Raw genomic sequence first — 16,879 nt, forward strand, 5'->3', positions numbered from 1 at the left:
AAACGAATACAGTAAATCAGAAGATGGGCATACATGTACATTCGTACTGCTTTGGAGGGTGATGGGTCTTTATATAGGCTATAATGGAGGCTATAATGGAGTGATATATATATTGTAAAGCTCAAGGAGCTTTACAATGTCTAAAGCAGATGAAAAATGAAAATACACAAAAAACATGATCGAACTACAGAAAGACTGTGCAATCTCCTCCCTTCCGCCTTGGCACAATAACCCAAATGGAAGCCTTTATGAAGCTCTGATGGAAGCAGAGTGCGCTTTATAATGCACGTTCGTGCACACTACTACATTTCCAGCTAATCAGAAGCGCGCAGTTGCAGAAAGGAGAGCGGTTGCCAAGGCAGCCACCAATCTCCCCTCCCCCTTCTCCCTCCGTTCCTCTTTCCCGTTTATTATCGGCAGAGGTCGCATGGCAGAGGGAAGTCCAACCACTTCTGTACTGGAACCAATGCAAGAATATGCACCTCCATAACAAAGCCTGTATGGAGTCCTGAGAGCGGCGGGACAGGACAGGCTGCAGGTTTGCGGGCTGCTGTTCAGCTTTTAGAAATACCCAGTAAGACAGGATCTAAGTTGGATGTTTGCATTGTTTTGCCAGCACGTGTGTTATCTGTGAATTTGTACTCTCGCTTTTGAGTGAGTGACTGAGTGAGTGAGTGAGTGTTTCGCATCCCGGTGCGGGGCTCTGAGGAGGACTGCGCATCACTTAGAGTTGGTGCCGAAGTTCGGCCGCGAACGGATAGGAGGGAAGAGTGCGCCGAGTAAAACTCCCTCACTTCTTTTCGTCTCTCCCGCTTTGGCGCTGTGTTTGCCAGGACAATAGTACGTCAAAGACGCTGAAAGTGATTTCATGCCTTCAGTCTCGCACAGTCTGAGATGGACGTGAGATTTTATCCTGCGCCCCCGGCAAATGTGGGTTCATGCTCCCTACCGACTGATCCAAGTTGCCTGAGCTCGTTGGACTATTATCACACGAACAAGGTAAATAACTATTTGTGTAGTCTCGTGCACTGAAACGATGTCTCACCTGTCTGTCTGCACGTTCACGCAATAAAAATGCGTGTTTTGGAGGCGTTTTATACAGAGGCGCCCACTTGCTCCGAACGCACCTGGGTCAGGGTGCACTGGTTTTAATCTAGTGCGGAGCAAGACTGTCACAATTTATATTACTTACTTTAGAGTTAAACTTGTAATCTTTTCTGTTTTCGTGTTTTTTTTTAATGTGCGGCACAACTTTTCTTTTTTCTTTTGCAAGCATGTTTATTGTGTTGTTTTCTCGGTGAAACTGCAGTTGAATTTTGCGCAAAGCTAACATTAAGTGTCCCACCCGATGTGGAATACCAGGGACTGTATAGAATCCATACTGCCCCGCTCTGCTCTCTGAATCCAACATTATCTTCCCTCTCAATGATTTCTTATGGCTTACATGGTTTTTCCGCTGGGAGTTCAGCGATTAAATGGATCCGTGCCAGTAATGTACCGTTAATTACTTTGCAACGAGAAACCACAGTCTGGCTTGTACAAGTATCCCTCTTCTCTCCTTCAGTTTTGACACCCGCGCCTTTAGCCTTGTGAACTGCACTGACCCGAGTGAGGGAGCAGGTGGCATTTAAAACAACATTATGAATATTTTGCTGTTTGACATTTTCCAAAACTACGAAGCAGAGAAATAAATCAGCCCATGAAAGAAAGACTTAGCAGTGTAAAAACAACAACAAAAAAAGACTAAACAAAAAAACAAACAAATCCAGAAGCTGGAAAAACACTAGAACTCCAAATGTATTCAACTGAAAAGCTGCCATGAGAGATAAAAACACCACAAAGGAAGAAGAGATTACAGGTGACGTACTAATAAGTACCGCAAAGTGAACGTATGGCCCGTGGAAGTACTAGCAAAACAATTTTTAAACTGCCTAATTTACAGCTTCCGCTAGTGTTAACAGCATCTCAGCCATCTGCAATCACTGAATAAGAGTTTGTTGTTTTCACTCACCGTGCTTGGAATATTACAAATCACCAGGCTCAGGATGCTGACCTGCTGCTGTATACTTCTTATAAGGCAACGGTGCTTTGGAGCTCTTTGGCTTTCTCAAATAAAACACGGCTTTCAGGTATGACAATGAGGGAAATCATGCAAAAGACAGTTGGGGATGTTTTACTTTCACTGTGTGGGCAATGGAAAATCTTTGTAACTGACAGGGACATTCCAGTAATCAAGTGTAGATACATAGATACAAAAAATAAACAAAAAACAGCACAACAGTAATCTTTGTTAAGGTTTGATCACACAACGCCCAAGTGTCAAAGACAGATAAAGCGAACTGGACTTGGTTTTTATAAGCGCCTCCCATTTGATCACAAATAAGGTCCATATAAAGCTTTTATCGATACACCTGTGACACAAAAATGGGCCCATATAACTGTCTCCTCTGCACAGGCTATCTTTTTTTGTAGGTCAAATGAATTGAGATCATCCACCATGCGGATAATCCTAAGAATATGCTGATATCCAGGCACTGCATGAATCTCGGAAACAAAGCCAGTTGATATTAAACGATATAAAGAGCTTTCGCAGAGGAGAAACCAACTATTGTCACTTAGACATAAAGTGTGGTGGCCCTCGAAAATACAAGTGTTCATTTGAATTATTGAAATCCCCCTCACTGCCTTTACTTGGGTTTCTTTCCACCAGGGGAGGAATAATTTGTTATCATCACATGTGTAACACTAACTACCTTCACTAGCAATGCAAATGAGGCAGGCCCCAGCAGGGATCATTTGGTGTCCTGTTGACACAGTGCACAAGGTCAAGTTCCTTTCCTCAAGCACTTGTCAAAGCGACTGCGGCATAAAACAGACATCAGATTTGTTGTGTAGGTACTTTATCTACAGATCACATCGCCTGCTGCTAACCATCTCTGACAAAATTGGTTGGCCAGTTTCAAATCCCATCCCGTGTCTCTTTCTTAAGCTACGCACAGAGCCAAAAAAAAGGCTAATCATAGCATTGAGGTCAATTGTTTTGAAGGGCTTACTTTGCATATTCACGCGGGTATTTTGGTTTGTAGTTGAATTTGTTGGTGGATTTGTTGGCTTTCAGTTTAGCTCAAATATATTCAGTTGGGATTATTATTATTGGAAAAGATTCAAAATAATTTGAATAAAAAGAAACACCAGATGCGATTTAGCATTATTTTTCTATGGCTGCTTTTTTTCCCTTTTTTTTTTTTTTAAAGCAATTTACAGTCTGAGAAAACATTTCTCCTTTTATCGCTGTGAAATTAATGGTGTTAATCTGAGTCACGCACGAGTTTAATTGGATAAAATGAGCATGTGTTTGTATTTTAGCTGTTTATTTGCAAACCTCTTTTTTTGTGTGCTGCTGTTGCTGCTGACTCAATTTGGATACTGTGTGCGGACACGAGCTGAGTTTAACTTTCTGTGACTTCCAGGGCACACGTGCTCCTGTCATGCTTTCGACCTTTGTGATGTTGCTCATTTGGAGCCGTCGTTGGTTTCATTCATGTTTCAGTGCATGTTCTAGGTCAGGTGTTTCTTAGTCTTTCTGTAACATCTTCCAATATGACAGTGCATAAATCACTTCTGTTAAATTGGCAGTGTTGTCCGCATTTTGCAGGTAGGAAAAGTTTTCCAAGGTTTTGGAGCAGTTATCTTTAGTTATCCATTAAAAAACATGAATCATCTGCTAACCAAATCAGTTTGTGGTAAGGCTGTGTTTACTGATCCATTGTTCAGTGGAAAAAAAACAGAGGGTATAAAAGCAAAAAAAAATGCACCGAGAAGGTACTTTAAGTGCAGATTGAGGTGATTCACAAAGGTCTATAAATAACCTTGAAGATATCTAGCTCAGTACTTTCAATACTCCCTTTATTTCACTGTGAGAGTCTGTGTTATTACTGGGGTGAACTCCCACAGCCAGGGAGAAATCACACAAAATAATACCATTACAAAAGCTTTGTGCTCTGATGGTGATATGAAACTGTACCGTGTTTTTAATGCTGTCAGCTTCCTGACAGACTGCAAGGCACAGACATTACTCATATATGCTGTGCACAAATTTGCAGTGTAGTAAGCACCGAAAGTAAACAGATACATCTTGTCGTATACAACATGTCCAACTGTAATTGTACTGCGGCTATTCGTTTGTCCAGCACTTTTGGTTTGCTCTGTGAAATGGGAACACAGTGTCTGCTCCTTTATTTGAATACCTTAATCAAACATTGCTGACTGCTGCTGCTTCTGCTGCCGCTGCTGCTGCTGTAGCTGGAGTGAGGTGCTGCCTACAATATAGCAATAGAGTGCAGAGATAGTAAGGCCTGTGTTTATACACTCAGGCCCCACCCAGCTCATATATCCTCCCAACAACTGATATCTGGTTAGATAGAGCAGAACTGAAGAGCAGGCTTTGTTAGTTGGTGGTCTCCCCTGCCTCAGATAAGCTGGGGAATGATGCGCTCCATTTGAATGCCTTATCTCAGTTTTATTTTTTATTATAGGACTACCTTGTCTGTGCTGTGCAAAGGTTTGATTACTTTGCATTAACATAGTCAGCGAGCTTCCATCAACTGATCATCCTCAACTGAAACAAGCTCTTGAATAAACACTGTTCATGAATTTACGGTTCATTTTGCCTCAGTCTACTAGGGGCTATTTTTAATAACTTAAGTACTTAAAGATGGCTGACAAATTAGCCAGTGCCTGTAATGCTGGCTGTAGTGCCTGCTCATGTTGAGCAGTGTTTTCACTGTTGTAATAAACTCTGTGGTATGTGACAGAGAGGCAGAAAGGGAGAATCAAAGGATGAGCGTGAGTCAAATGGGTTGAAGTAATCAGTGGCCCAGTGTGGGGACACTGTGAGTGTGTGTGTGTGTGTGCCCGTGCATGCTAACTCGGGGCCATTCAAGCGTTTTGCTGACTACAGAATCACAATCACAATTGCTTTCATAGCCCTGTGCAGAGGAAGGCCATGCATACCACAGTAAGGGCCGGTGACACACAGCGAACAGGGGCAGAGCAAAAACAGCTACTAAATCATATTCTCCCTGCCCCGACACACAGAGGAGGTTTTAATAGGGATTCCAACCATCTGAAATCATTTCAATAAAACTGGAATTGGCTCTGACAGTGGCTGAGTCACAGGACCCAGAGTATGGCACAGATATTTCTTGCCATATGATCTTTTTGTTTCATAAGCGACTTTGCTGGACAAGTCTTCTTCCCAAATAAACGCAAGATGCCTGCATTGGTTGTTTTCTGCTTTTTTTGCCAGCTGTGTTTTGGATGGATTTTGACAGATTAAGGAAATGAGACACACGATGATACACGGCTTTAAAATGCCGCATGTTTCTTGGTTTGGCCCTTAAAATGTAGTCGTTGTGTTTGATCTAGGTTATGAGTGTCACAGTATGATTGTGTGAGTGGTGAGGGTGGGGGTGTGGGGGTTCCCTGTGCTAATTATTGGCAATGGCAGCACTAAGCTACTTTCTCGTTGGTGGGCACCAGTGCATCCCCCTCAGCGTCTGTTACAATAATTAAGACCAGCCGCCCCGCTGCAGTGTGCTTACATTTGTCTGCCCGGGCCTTCCCATGGGGCAATGCGATGGCATTCTTATTCTTATGGCAGAAGAAGGAGAAAGAAAAAGAAACAGAGCCAGCACCTGCTGCAGAGTAGGCCCCTAGGTGTTTAGTTAAATGTTGATTATGTTTGTTAATGGCTGAAAACACATTTAGAAGATGCGTAGGGTGGGGGAGTGCTCTATTTGTCTATCTGTATTGGTGACAGAGTTCATTGTGGGTTTATATTTAATAAACTTGCAGCTGTTTCAGCTGGAAAAGCTACACTGAAAAAAATGTAAAGGAGTGCAAAAATGTGCCTTGAAATGATTAAAGACTTACGTATTTAATCAGTTAAGTCATGCATCCAGAAAACAATCCCTCTGTTCTCTGGTTGTGTGAAAAAGGACTTGTCTTCCTTCTTTTACATCACTGTAAATGTGACGTTGTGTAAATGTTGCTTTTTGACTTTGGCTGACTGTGGCGTGGGTCTCTCACTAATCACAGGGTTGGCAGTTCAATTTCCCGCTCCTCCTGTCTTTATATCTTTGTGTTTTGGGGCAAGACAGTTAAATCTTTGTTGTTCCCCGTGTTCTCGCCAAGACGTAATTGGCTGAAATAATGAATTAATAGCTTGATTAACCACAATTTAAAGCGCGTGTGTATTTACTTAATCATTGCATGTAAGTGCATATGTAAATACTCTACATATTTACTGTGTGTATCTAATGTACAGATCTACAGTCTTGGATACATTTACTGTTAATATGTACGGTCATATAAACAAAATGTCCATTATGTGATTTATGTATGTACTGTGCTGTATGTGCTGCATGTATGTGCTCTGCCTATGTATGCATGGAGGAGGCTGAAAGCTGGACAAACACTCTCAGTTGTCTCAGCTTCCTGAGGTATGTCCTGTGCAAACACCATAGGCCATGATATAAGTGCCTTGCCAGGGGTTTAAGGCTCTTTCCCTCCCTTGTTTTGACTCAGTATTCTTTACAAATATTACCAGCCTGGCGTCAGTACCATGATCTTATTGTGGTCTGAAGGGAGAGTGTCCAAACTCAGATTACCTCAGATTATTGTACATGCAGACTGAAATGATCAGAAAGTCTCTAAAGTAAAGCTTGAATTTTGAGATATTTCGACCTCAATGCGGGGCTCATCTGCGTGGATTTATCTCACTCATGGGAGGAAAAATAATCTGTAAGAATGTTTGTTCTTCCAGGGTTGCCATTCACTAGCAGATCTTTGGCTTGCATAATTTGAGCGACTGTTGTCTTTCACGAATTCACTGGCATGCAGTCATTTGGACTGTTAGAGGTTTCCACTTGAGCAAGACCGGGTTGATAAACCCATGTGATCATGTCTTTACTTTCTTTCCTCTTTTCCCCCGACTGTGACTACTTCTTCTTGTCCCTTGTCTGTCAGAAGCATGTGTTTATTATGTGTGACATATTTAGCAGGCAGATATAATTGCCTGTGCAAGGCTGTAATCGTCTGCGTCCAATTCAGTAAGCAGACCATAGAGCCACCGAGGTAATCAAACTGTGGCTCATTCTTCCTCTTCAAGAGCTAATGATGATCTCCACGATCGTTTACAATGGACAGAAAACGAAGCACAACAGAAAGTACAGAGGTAATAGTTTTTTAGTGGCTTTTTTTTCAGCGCTTTTCGTTTAGGTAATGGGATGGGATTTTCCTAAAATAGAGAAAAAGGGAAAAGTTTCTATAGAGTGATGGAAAAAGAAATGGCTAGAGATAGACGTTTAAGAAATAAGAGGGTAGGCAGATCAGAGGAAGCTTGTGGATTGTGAAAAGGGAGGGAAGGCTAAAGAAAGAGGCCCTGTCTTTGTGTTGTCGACCTATTTAGTCTCATGCTGGCCGTGAGCCATGCTGATGAGTGATGTCGCTAAGAAAAACAAACAGAGGATAGAAAAGTAGGATTTTGGAAATTATGACATATGGTCAGTGGTGTTGCTGCTATTGGGGACTGTCTGCATGTTCGCTAGGCTTCAGCAACCTCATAGCAGCTCAGCAAACTTGTTAACACACAGGAAAGGGAAACTTGAGCGGATCTTTTTATAGAATTGTTAATAACACAGTAGACAGTAGTGAAAAACCATAGCCTAAAGCAGCACTTACTGGCACAACCCACGTGAACCAAGCAAGAATATGTGTATGCATATGCCTGCATGCTTTTATGTACATTGCTGGTGGAACATGTAGTCAGGGTTTTTCACATGCAAGTAAAGAATTCAACATTTTGCCCAAAAGTAGCAGGGGTAGTGTACCTTGTACTTAAACTACATAAACTTAAGCTCATTTTGCACTGAATGCTAGCCAGTCAATGTTATCTTATCTTATTATCAGATCATTACTAGTGAAATACAAGCAGGGTCAGCACAGTGGTGCAGTGGTAAGCACTGTGGCCTCACAGCATGAAGGTGCTGGGTTTAAATACACTGTCCTGCTGTGGTCTTTCTGTTTCAAGTTTGCATATGCTCTCTGTATGTGCACGACTTCTCTCCAGGTGTTTCGGCTTCCTCCTGCAGTCCAGAGACATGCATGCTGGTGTAAATGTGAGTGTGCTAGCCGTGTGATAGACTGGTGACCCATACAGGGTGAACCCCGCCTCTCCGTCTATGGCAGCTGGGAAAGGGATTTAAGTGTTGTTGGCTCAGAGGGTGTGCTAATTTTAACCACTTTATATATTCTTGGGTAGTTTGATGCCTAAGAGTATATAATTTTTTTTAACTCATAAAGCTACTTCCTTTAAAGTTAAAACGAAAAAGCCAGTTCACGTATTGAAAACCAAGTTTAAAGGCCTACAAGGGATGGTGTAATAATTTTACACTAATGATGGGGAATTTGATGATTTAAATTGTGGGTCAACCTAAATGTTAATAAAAACCTCTTTGCCCTATGCTTTTCTTAATGAAATGCCTTTCCTCATTATTTTGTTTTGTAATTTTGTGAGTATTGTATTTTAGTGTCTTGCATCTAACACAATAAATAAGTGTTTTTCTTTGGGTCAAGGACCTTTTAGCTCTAATTGATTTCTTTTTTTAAACCCTGAGATATCACGTGCCTTGGTTGGGCTTTTGCACTTTAATATATTTGTTGCTGCACTTAAAAAGCAACAAGTGCAGTGTGGTTACGAACTTTGCAAAGCGAGTGTCACAACGAGAAACAAGTGTTTGTGGCAGCGGGGCAGGAAAAGCAAGTGAAACTGAGAGATGGTCATGTTTTATTAAGCCTGATAATGCAGCCTAATCTGTGGCTTGGGTTACACATTGCTTTGTGGGTAATTAGAGATCATGTCGTATGCCTGGCCTGCTGAATAATTGCACTCCGCCCTAATCCCCTCCTATCCGCCTTTCACCCGGCACCTCGCTGCTTCTCTCTCTTCATTCTCTCCCTCACGCTCCTAAAATCCTACATGCTTCCATAAGAGCTGCCGTCTTGTCAAGGAAATGCACAAATAAGCAAACATAGCAGCCATATTTCAGGTAGCTAGTCATCCGAAAGTTACCTTGCTGTAAGAGACTTGAAAATGTGCTTATGTGCCTAGAATTCAATAGGAGGAAGTCAACAGTAGAGCACTTTGTGGTTTGCTTTGTGGAACTTGTTAGATGAATGACTAATGCCTCCTGGCAAGTGCCCCAGGTTTACTATTACCAAAACAATGGCACTTGATACAGAGCACCGTAGCCCTGGTTTTCATGCAGACAGGAGCTGCTGTTTTCTTTTGAATCCTAAATGCAGAATGCTCATTCATGCAACATCCCTTGAACACAGAGACGCACACCAAGGAAATTTTCAACGGACACGGTGGCTTGTTGGAAAAAAATCCCACAAATTTCTTTTCACGTGTTGTCCCCAGTTTTCTCATTGTTAAAAACTTAGAAGTGTTTTCCCCCCACTATCTAGATCTATTGCCATTTGTAGAACTGAAACAGTGTTTTGATATGCGCACAGTTAAATAATTGCTGGTCTTACACAGAGCTTGACAGAGCCGTCATTAAACGCTGTACATATTTCAGGTAGAAAGTCGCGGATTCTGTTATTGGTATAGATCAAAAGCATCTACTGCCCCCACCGTACACTCAAGAAACCGTACAGGGGTAAAGACAGGAAGAACTGCAGCTTTAAACTATAAACTCTGAGATGAATTCATACAGTGTTTCCCCTGCAATTTTTTTTTTCACGCCTTGTGGTTTGAGCTCAAAATCCCCATTACATTTAAGAATACATGAAAGTAACAAAATAAAACCCACTGTATAGAAACTAAATGCATTTATCGCCTCTGTATCTCAGACAAAACCTCATCCTACAGTATGCGCTCAATGAGTGACTAAAGAAAGTGTGCTAAAAACTCGTCAAATCTTTTCGCTGTGAGTAGAAATGACAGTATAATCACCCCCAAATAAGTCACAGTACTTTAGTAATGTGTGGTTACCCACATGTGTTGCACTCGAGTTATTAATATGCACAGCCACAATAGGAGGGCTCACTAATAATCATTTATCCAGGTCAGGCCAGTCCATTCACACACACACAGACGCTGGGGTGTCAAATACTGCTGTTTTGTCACAGCTTTCTGCATCTCACAGATATACACAAGGTGTTAGTGTTCTGATGCACCGGGTTACTTCCAGCTTTTCAGGACCCTTGGCATCACATTCAAGACACTGTTTAGGCTTAAGCTTAAATTTTCAAACACCAGGGTTAACGTTGCATATTTTAACTGAAACCACAGTCTCTTTGCAAATCCCAAACAAGTACTTTTAATGCCTAAACCCTACCCGCGAGTGAAAGCAAAAGAAAAAAAAATCTAGTGAAAACAAAGCGAAAGAACGCGTAAATGCAAATCGGAGAAACTGAGAAACCAACGCTTTACAACAGGACTGCAATCTCCCTGCAGTCCAGTGTGTCAAGACACGTTAAAGGACACGTTATTCAATTCAATTTATATTGTGCCAAAGCACGATAAAACCGTACCAATTAGATGACCCCCTTTGAGCAAGCATTTGGTGACACTGGGAATGAAAACCTCCCTTTTAACAGGAAGAAACCTCCGGCATTCGAGGGGAAGGAGACGGGACAAAAGACAAAGTCTGGAAGAGAGAAAGAGATTTACGATAACTAATGATTAAATGCAAAGTGATTTATAAACACAAAGTGAGTGAAAAGAGGTGAATGAAGACGAAATGCTATTTAACTGTGAAATTAAGTAAACATGAGATACATTGAATCTAGACTTATGAAGCCAGGGGTCAAACCAAAGCACATTTGTGTCTGAAAGAACTTTGACCTTGACTTTAGACTCAGTTACAGGATCATTTAGATATTCCCTGACTATACAAACATCCATTTTAAATCGTTGTAATTTTCTAACCTGTGCTATGGGCGAAGTTAGAGATTGTATTGGTTCTCAGTCTTGCTGGAGTTTTAACGTCAATATACCCCGTGCTAGTGATAATTCTTTAATATTTTTAGTATCCTCCCACGAGCCTCAAAGCATCAGATTATTCTTCTGTTTGTTAGTATTATTTATTTAAAGGCTAACATGGTGTTTGATGCCTAAAGTGTGGGATCGTGATGCCAGTCTCACAGAATCATTTGATACATTTTGGATGAAACTGTTCACAAAGACTGCCAATATGGGCAATGATTAGGAATGGATAAGTTCCAAAATTAAGACACGTAAGGCCAAGTTGATACCAGGACCACACGCAGATACATGCACGGGGTCAGATAGACTCGTACTTGCTCACTTTTTCTTCTGAAGCCCCACCATGTGCATGCTCGTGGACACACACACGCACGTTTCCCACATAGCTTCAAGGCATTTCATTTCCTCTCCTCCTGAGACAACATCACAATATAATGGGACATGGTGTCACATGACAAGAGCAAGTACATGTAGCGATCAAATCGCTCTTTCAGTCTCACTATAGCTTGAAGGGCAGAACGGTCAGTCGTTACATAAACTAGGGTTGGTTCAATTACAGAAAAATGTGCTTTGTGTCCTTGTCATAAGGAGAGTGATGAAGCACATAAAAAAAAATCCCAGTTTATTGTTGATGTTCCTTCATGGCTTTGGAAAAATTACCTCACTTTCTATATTCACATCCACAGAAACATACAGTATGGACACACACGTATTTAATTTAGGTTTGCCTGCACTACTGAAGTGTCTGCATGGAAACACACCTGCACTGCTACCTTAAAGAGTGACCAGCTGATATTCAGTGTATAAGGAATATGTGCACAAATGGTAATTCCCGTCAGTGAGTAAAGCTTTCCATCCAGAGGAAAGGACAAACTAATACTCAAGAGTGAAATACCAAATGTCCTATATAAGGAAATGAGTGCCTTGAGAAATATAAACTCACCGACATTTGACCTTTTCCCTCCCTTATGAGGCATCCCAAGAAATAATCAAAGACTATCGGGGTTGTGCATTTTCTATGTAGTTTGTAATTTTTCAGTGCTTAACTCACATCATGCTAAACTAAAGTAAGTCTCAAATTGTAGCAAAACAAAAAAGTGTCTTTATTCCGTTAAGCTCACAATCATCTCTTCTGTCTCTGGATGATTGTCCTTTCTTTTTTCTCTCAGGTGTATAGCAGAAGTTCATTCTTCACATATTCAACCTTGTTGTGGCTGACAGTTGCTCCAGGTATTCACTGTGTGTTGCCATCTCACAGTTTTCAGACACACCGGTAATTAAGTCATCTTGAAGCCTTGAGAGTGCGACTATGGCGTACTGAGCTGAGACCAATCTGCCACTAATTGTCCCGAGTTTTAATTTCTAATGGAATAAAGGCCAGAGGGAATGACGCTTAACGAGACGCAGTTAATGTGTGCGCGCGCGTGTGTGTGTGTGTGACTGTGCGCTCTGTTTACTGTAACTGCTATTGCTCTAGTAAATAGAGGAACAAGAGTGAGAAAAGCAAGATGTTTCCTTTTGATTTTGTTGTCTCATTTTGTTGTTTATTCTACATAGCCCTCAGGATATCACTGTCAGTTCTGTGCTTTTACGTTTGCATGTGAGGAATGCTAAATGTGACATTATTGAGTGTGCTTTCACAGCAGAGGCTAAGATAGCCGCACAAGTTGAGGAGCGCCCTTCTTAGTAGCTGTAACAGTGGAGACCCCTTTAAAAGTGAGAAATGCTTTCTTGCCTTGGCATTCAAGTTATTGCTCAGAAAGCATGGGTGTGCATTGGAACTGGAAAGGTTGTTTACATAGCCTTGGGAGTGTTTGTGTCATGATTTAGATTCCAGGCATTTCAACATCCAAATAAATCAGTTTAGCCTTCTGAGGACGAGTAAACCTCCAAAAGAAGAAATGGGCCAGCTGTGTTTAAAACCTGTTAGGTGGGTTTATCTCTAAAGCGATCTTCTTTTCAGTTACAGGTGGAGGAAGTACCAGAACACTTGGTGATAAAGATATTCTATCTTTTATTTACAACTTAAGATTGCATTTACCACAATTCTATGTTTGTTCTATTTTAAATATGTTTCATATGGACGTTTATCCATTATATCCATGATTCTGATGACAGAACATGCCTCCAAATACAAAAACAGCCGTCATGTCCTGTCAGATTTTACACAAGTGAAAAGTCTGTCACCAACAACATCCAGAAATATACATCAGATCTGGCCCGAGGATGCATGCCTACATGATTATTTCATTTTCAAACACTTTGGTGACTTCACAGTAATTTTTCTACCTTATCGCTTTTTAGTGGGGTTTGCTTTTGCAACTGACTCAAGGCCCTTCCTCTTATTGTTTCAATATGTCTGAGCATTGTTTGAATGAGGTCAAGCATTACCGATCTGGCCTGGGGCCAGCTTGACTTCAGCTGATTTAATTGAATCTACGACATGAGTCAAACTCAAACAAGCAGAGACTGCTTTGCCATGACAGCCTCATTACTCCACATTAAGAAGTCATTTCACAATGCATTGTGACTTTGGGCTTTGACAAATGGTGAAAAGGGATGAAATCAAATAAGTGAGTACATTTTGGAGGACTACTCTTGAAATGCTCTGGCTGGAAATACGCCAGTACTGTACATATATTAGGAGAGAGCGCCCCAAAAAAGAGTCTCTCTGCTGTTTTGTATAAGTTAATGTGAATGCCTTCTGGGTTAAAGTGTTCCCATGTTTGCCATCTGCAGTAATGGAATGACATTCAATGCCATTTTCCCTCTTAAATGGAATTTTTGTCAAAGCGTTATGAATTCAACCTGCCTTGTCACTCAAGCCGCAGACATTGCTGAGAGGGGAGAAAATATGCGAATGAAACCTTTCACTGCAGATTTTACTGTTAGCTGTGAGCAGACCAAATAATGACGCCTTTATCACGTCTACGGCACAACAAACAAAGAAAGCTTTCTTGTGACATACCAGAAGATATGATATCAGGCAGTATAATGACATACATTATGTATATAACGCATACACAACATTCATAGCATCTCTGCAGTGTACTACTTACATTTCTGCATTTCATCATCTCGAACCTCGACTAAATTTCTCAATTAAGCATGCATTCTTTGAGAGCAATTGGCAGCTTGGCTAAAGCTTGTAGGGGGGGGGGGAAGAAAAAAAGAAAAACATAGAGCAAGCTCAACATGCCAGGGCCTCCCTTCACAATAGGGAAGGAAATGTTGAGACTGCAAGGGCTGTGGAGTGGAGATATGGCAGTGTTTGCTTAGGGCTAGGTATCGGGCACAAAAACAAACATGGCTGCCCTTAATGAGTCTGTTTGCCTGCCAAAGGTAAAGACAGCTGTTGTCTCTTGCCACAATGGAACAGACCACAGTCCCACGGAGCACAGAGGAACACGCCGCGTCCCCATAGTAACACTCACCTTATGTTTACTCAAAAGTCAACTTATGAAGTCTTCTTTACAGATAAATAGTGAGTAAAATGTAAATGATGAGCCCATACGGCACTTTCATGAGGTCTGGCTGTGAAATGGAATGGTCTATTAAGTCATTAGGGCGGTAAAAGCGAATTTGCTTGTGGGAGTGTGAAACGGCTGTGCAGAGAGTTTAGGCTCGTTATAGCTCACAGTAGTAACGAGTGAGAGTTGGGAAAGTGTGACTTTCATTGTTTAATAAAGCAGAGCACATGTTATTGGACTGTTGAAAAGAGCCATGCTTTTTTAGTTTTTTTTTGCATCTGTCTTTCAGGACTAGAGAAAATCTCTCAAAAATCTCTTCTGGTGTCAAGTGGCTTCTCAAAAAGACGCTAATGCAGGGATATAGGCAAAGTGGGGCATACTGAAACCTCAAAAAGCACTTTTCTCCCCTGTGAGAAACATTAATACATTCTCGCTGTACCTGTCTAACTAAATCAGCACCAACAGCTTGCTGTACTCCAGGGCTAATTTTAGAATTAAGAACATGAGTGAGATGACTGCACAAGCATTTTGTTAAGAAAAGAGAAGCCACTGTGAACATTAAAGTTCCAACCGTCAATTGCATCACAGCTTCTGTTGAACCAAAGCCCTTCCAGCCCCCCACCACCACCACTTTCCTGGCATTGTTTGCTGTGAATGTTTTAGTCGCTGATTGGACGGCAGCTTTTTCCATTGTTACGCTGGCCCCCTGACAAAACCAATGACAATATCATAGATAAATAAAAGTGTTCAATACTATATGGGTAAGTATGATAAATTGACTTTTTTTTAAAGCTCAGCCAAGCTTGTTAGTCAACCTCAGGTACACATAACATTACAAGAACACAGGAAATAACTGAGAGGTAGCATACCTAAAAATAGTCATGCAAAAGGGTAATAACATAATAAAAAATAATTAGAAATTATGTTGTAGCATTAATATTTATGTCTGTATGTGTCAATATTACACCTGAGTTCTAAAATATGACAAATGCATATGTCTTTCCGAAATTTCAAGCTTTAAAAAAACATTATGAATAGACTTTCATCATTTAAGCAGGTTTAGATGAATTTCCATCTTAAGCAAGAGTTAACCTTGATGACTGGAAATCATATCCATGGTTTACATGTTCGCCATTTCCCAGAATGGTAGATTGCAGTTAATTACTCTACAATTATATTGTGGCCGCCAGATAACTGTCAATGACAGCTGAAAAGCACATTTCCTGTTTGACTGTTTCAAAGAAATGCAGCATAACTTAACCAAGGAAGTATTGTGACTAGGCTGAAAATGTACCTGACCACAAGTGGGTTGCTTCAAGTCCTGAGTAGTAACTATAAGTGACTGGCACTTTCTGCCCTACATATTTGCATGAATGCCCCACATTATTTGTGGCCTTTGGTGTTCTTTGCTCTGCAAGGCAATGCTATTGTATAGAACATGTAGTTTCAGGAGACCGTGGTGCTAGACATGTTATAGAACAGCTATAGTACCGTATCCGGCATTTGGTCATGAGGGCAAAATGAATTCACAGACAGTTGAGAAAATTTGAGAGCTTTTCTTCTACCAGCAACAAGTGCCAGAAATTACACTTAATTTTTATTTGGTTCTCCTTTCAAGGGGACTAAGGAAGCACTCAGAACTAAATGAATAATGAATGAAGTTCAAGAGTAAAAGAAATCCCACTGCTCTGCCTTACAGCTGCTATCAGTCTGTCTGCGGTGAATCGTTAAGACATATATTTTGCCGTTGCTTATTTTTCTGGAGCTCGTTTCAGGGTTTAGATCTGGGATATTTGGCGTTCTGGTTCTCTCCATGGCTAAAGTCTCCCCCTGTTTGTTTGCAGTGGTGTTGTTCAATTAAACTGTAGGTTTTTTTAAAGAGATTTGGTTTTCAAGTGACTCCCCAGAGAGACAGCAAAGGAAATGGCTGAACACATCAGACACATTCGTCTTCTCTGCTTAGTTACTTTCTAGGGGGAAGATGGTGATACCTATTTCCTCTGCCTAATGTGTTTGCTTTACACCATATGCCAAGTGTCAACATCCAGCTTCTTGACAGTCATTTTTCATTTACAGCAACTAGCCAGGTTGAATAACCTAAGGCGTTGCACTGTTTTTGTGTTTCGCTTTTATCAGCCGCGTGTTTTTAAGGTAGCAAACTTCTAACATGGTTAAGGTTAAATGTGGTCTAGTCAGAGATTATTGCTTAATAGCCTTGGCTGGTTGTTGATTGAGAATAAAAAGCCAATTATCATAATAGGATATGGGACATAATGACAGAATTAAATGAGTGTGACAGACACACAATAGGCCTGCTCTGTCATCGCCTTAGCCCAGCACGCTTATTAGAATT

General features: G+C 41.0%; 1 protein-coding gene across 9 annotated transcripts in view; it reads left to right on the forward strand.

Annotated features, from left to right (window-relative positions):
- The first annotated feature begins 321 nt into the window (after nucleotides 1-321).
- LOC309697314 (TOX high mobility group box family member 2-like) overlaps nucleotides 322-16,879 on the forward strand; it is an 81,130-nt gene continuing 64,572 nt past the window's right edge. For 2 of the 9 annotated variants that reach the window (XM_082519148.1, XM_082519150.1), the window contains exon 1: nucleotides 7,187-7,237. In XM_082519148.1, coding sequence (XP_082375274.1) covers nucleotides 7,202-7,237 — 36 coding nt within the window. In that variant the 5' untranslated portion in view covers nucleotides 7,187-7,201. Of the gene's footprint in view, nucleotides 1,000-7,186; nucleotides 7,238-16,879 lie in introns of those variants that run through there. The other 7 variants (XM_082519145.1, XM_082519146.1, XM_082519147.1 and 4 more) reach the window with 7 other exon arrangements.

The sequence above is a fragment of the Aulonocara stuartgranti genome, assembly GCF_965226115.1.
Source record: "Aulonocara stuartgranti genome assembly, chromosome: 20".
NCBI lineage: Eukaryota > Metazoa > Chordata > Actinopteri > Cichliformes > Cichlidae > Aulonocara > Aulonocara stuartgranti.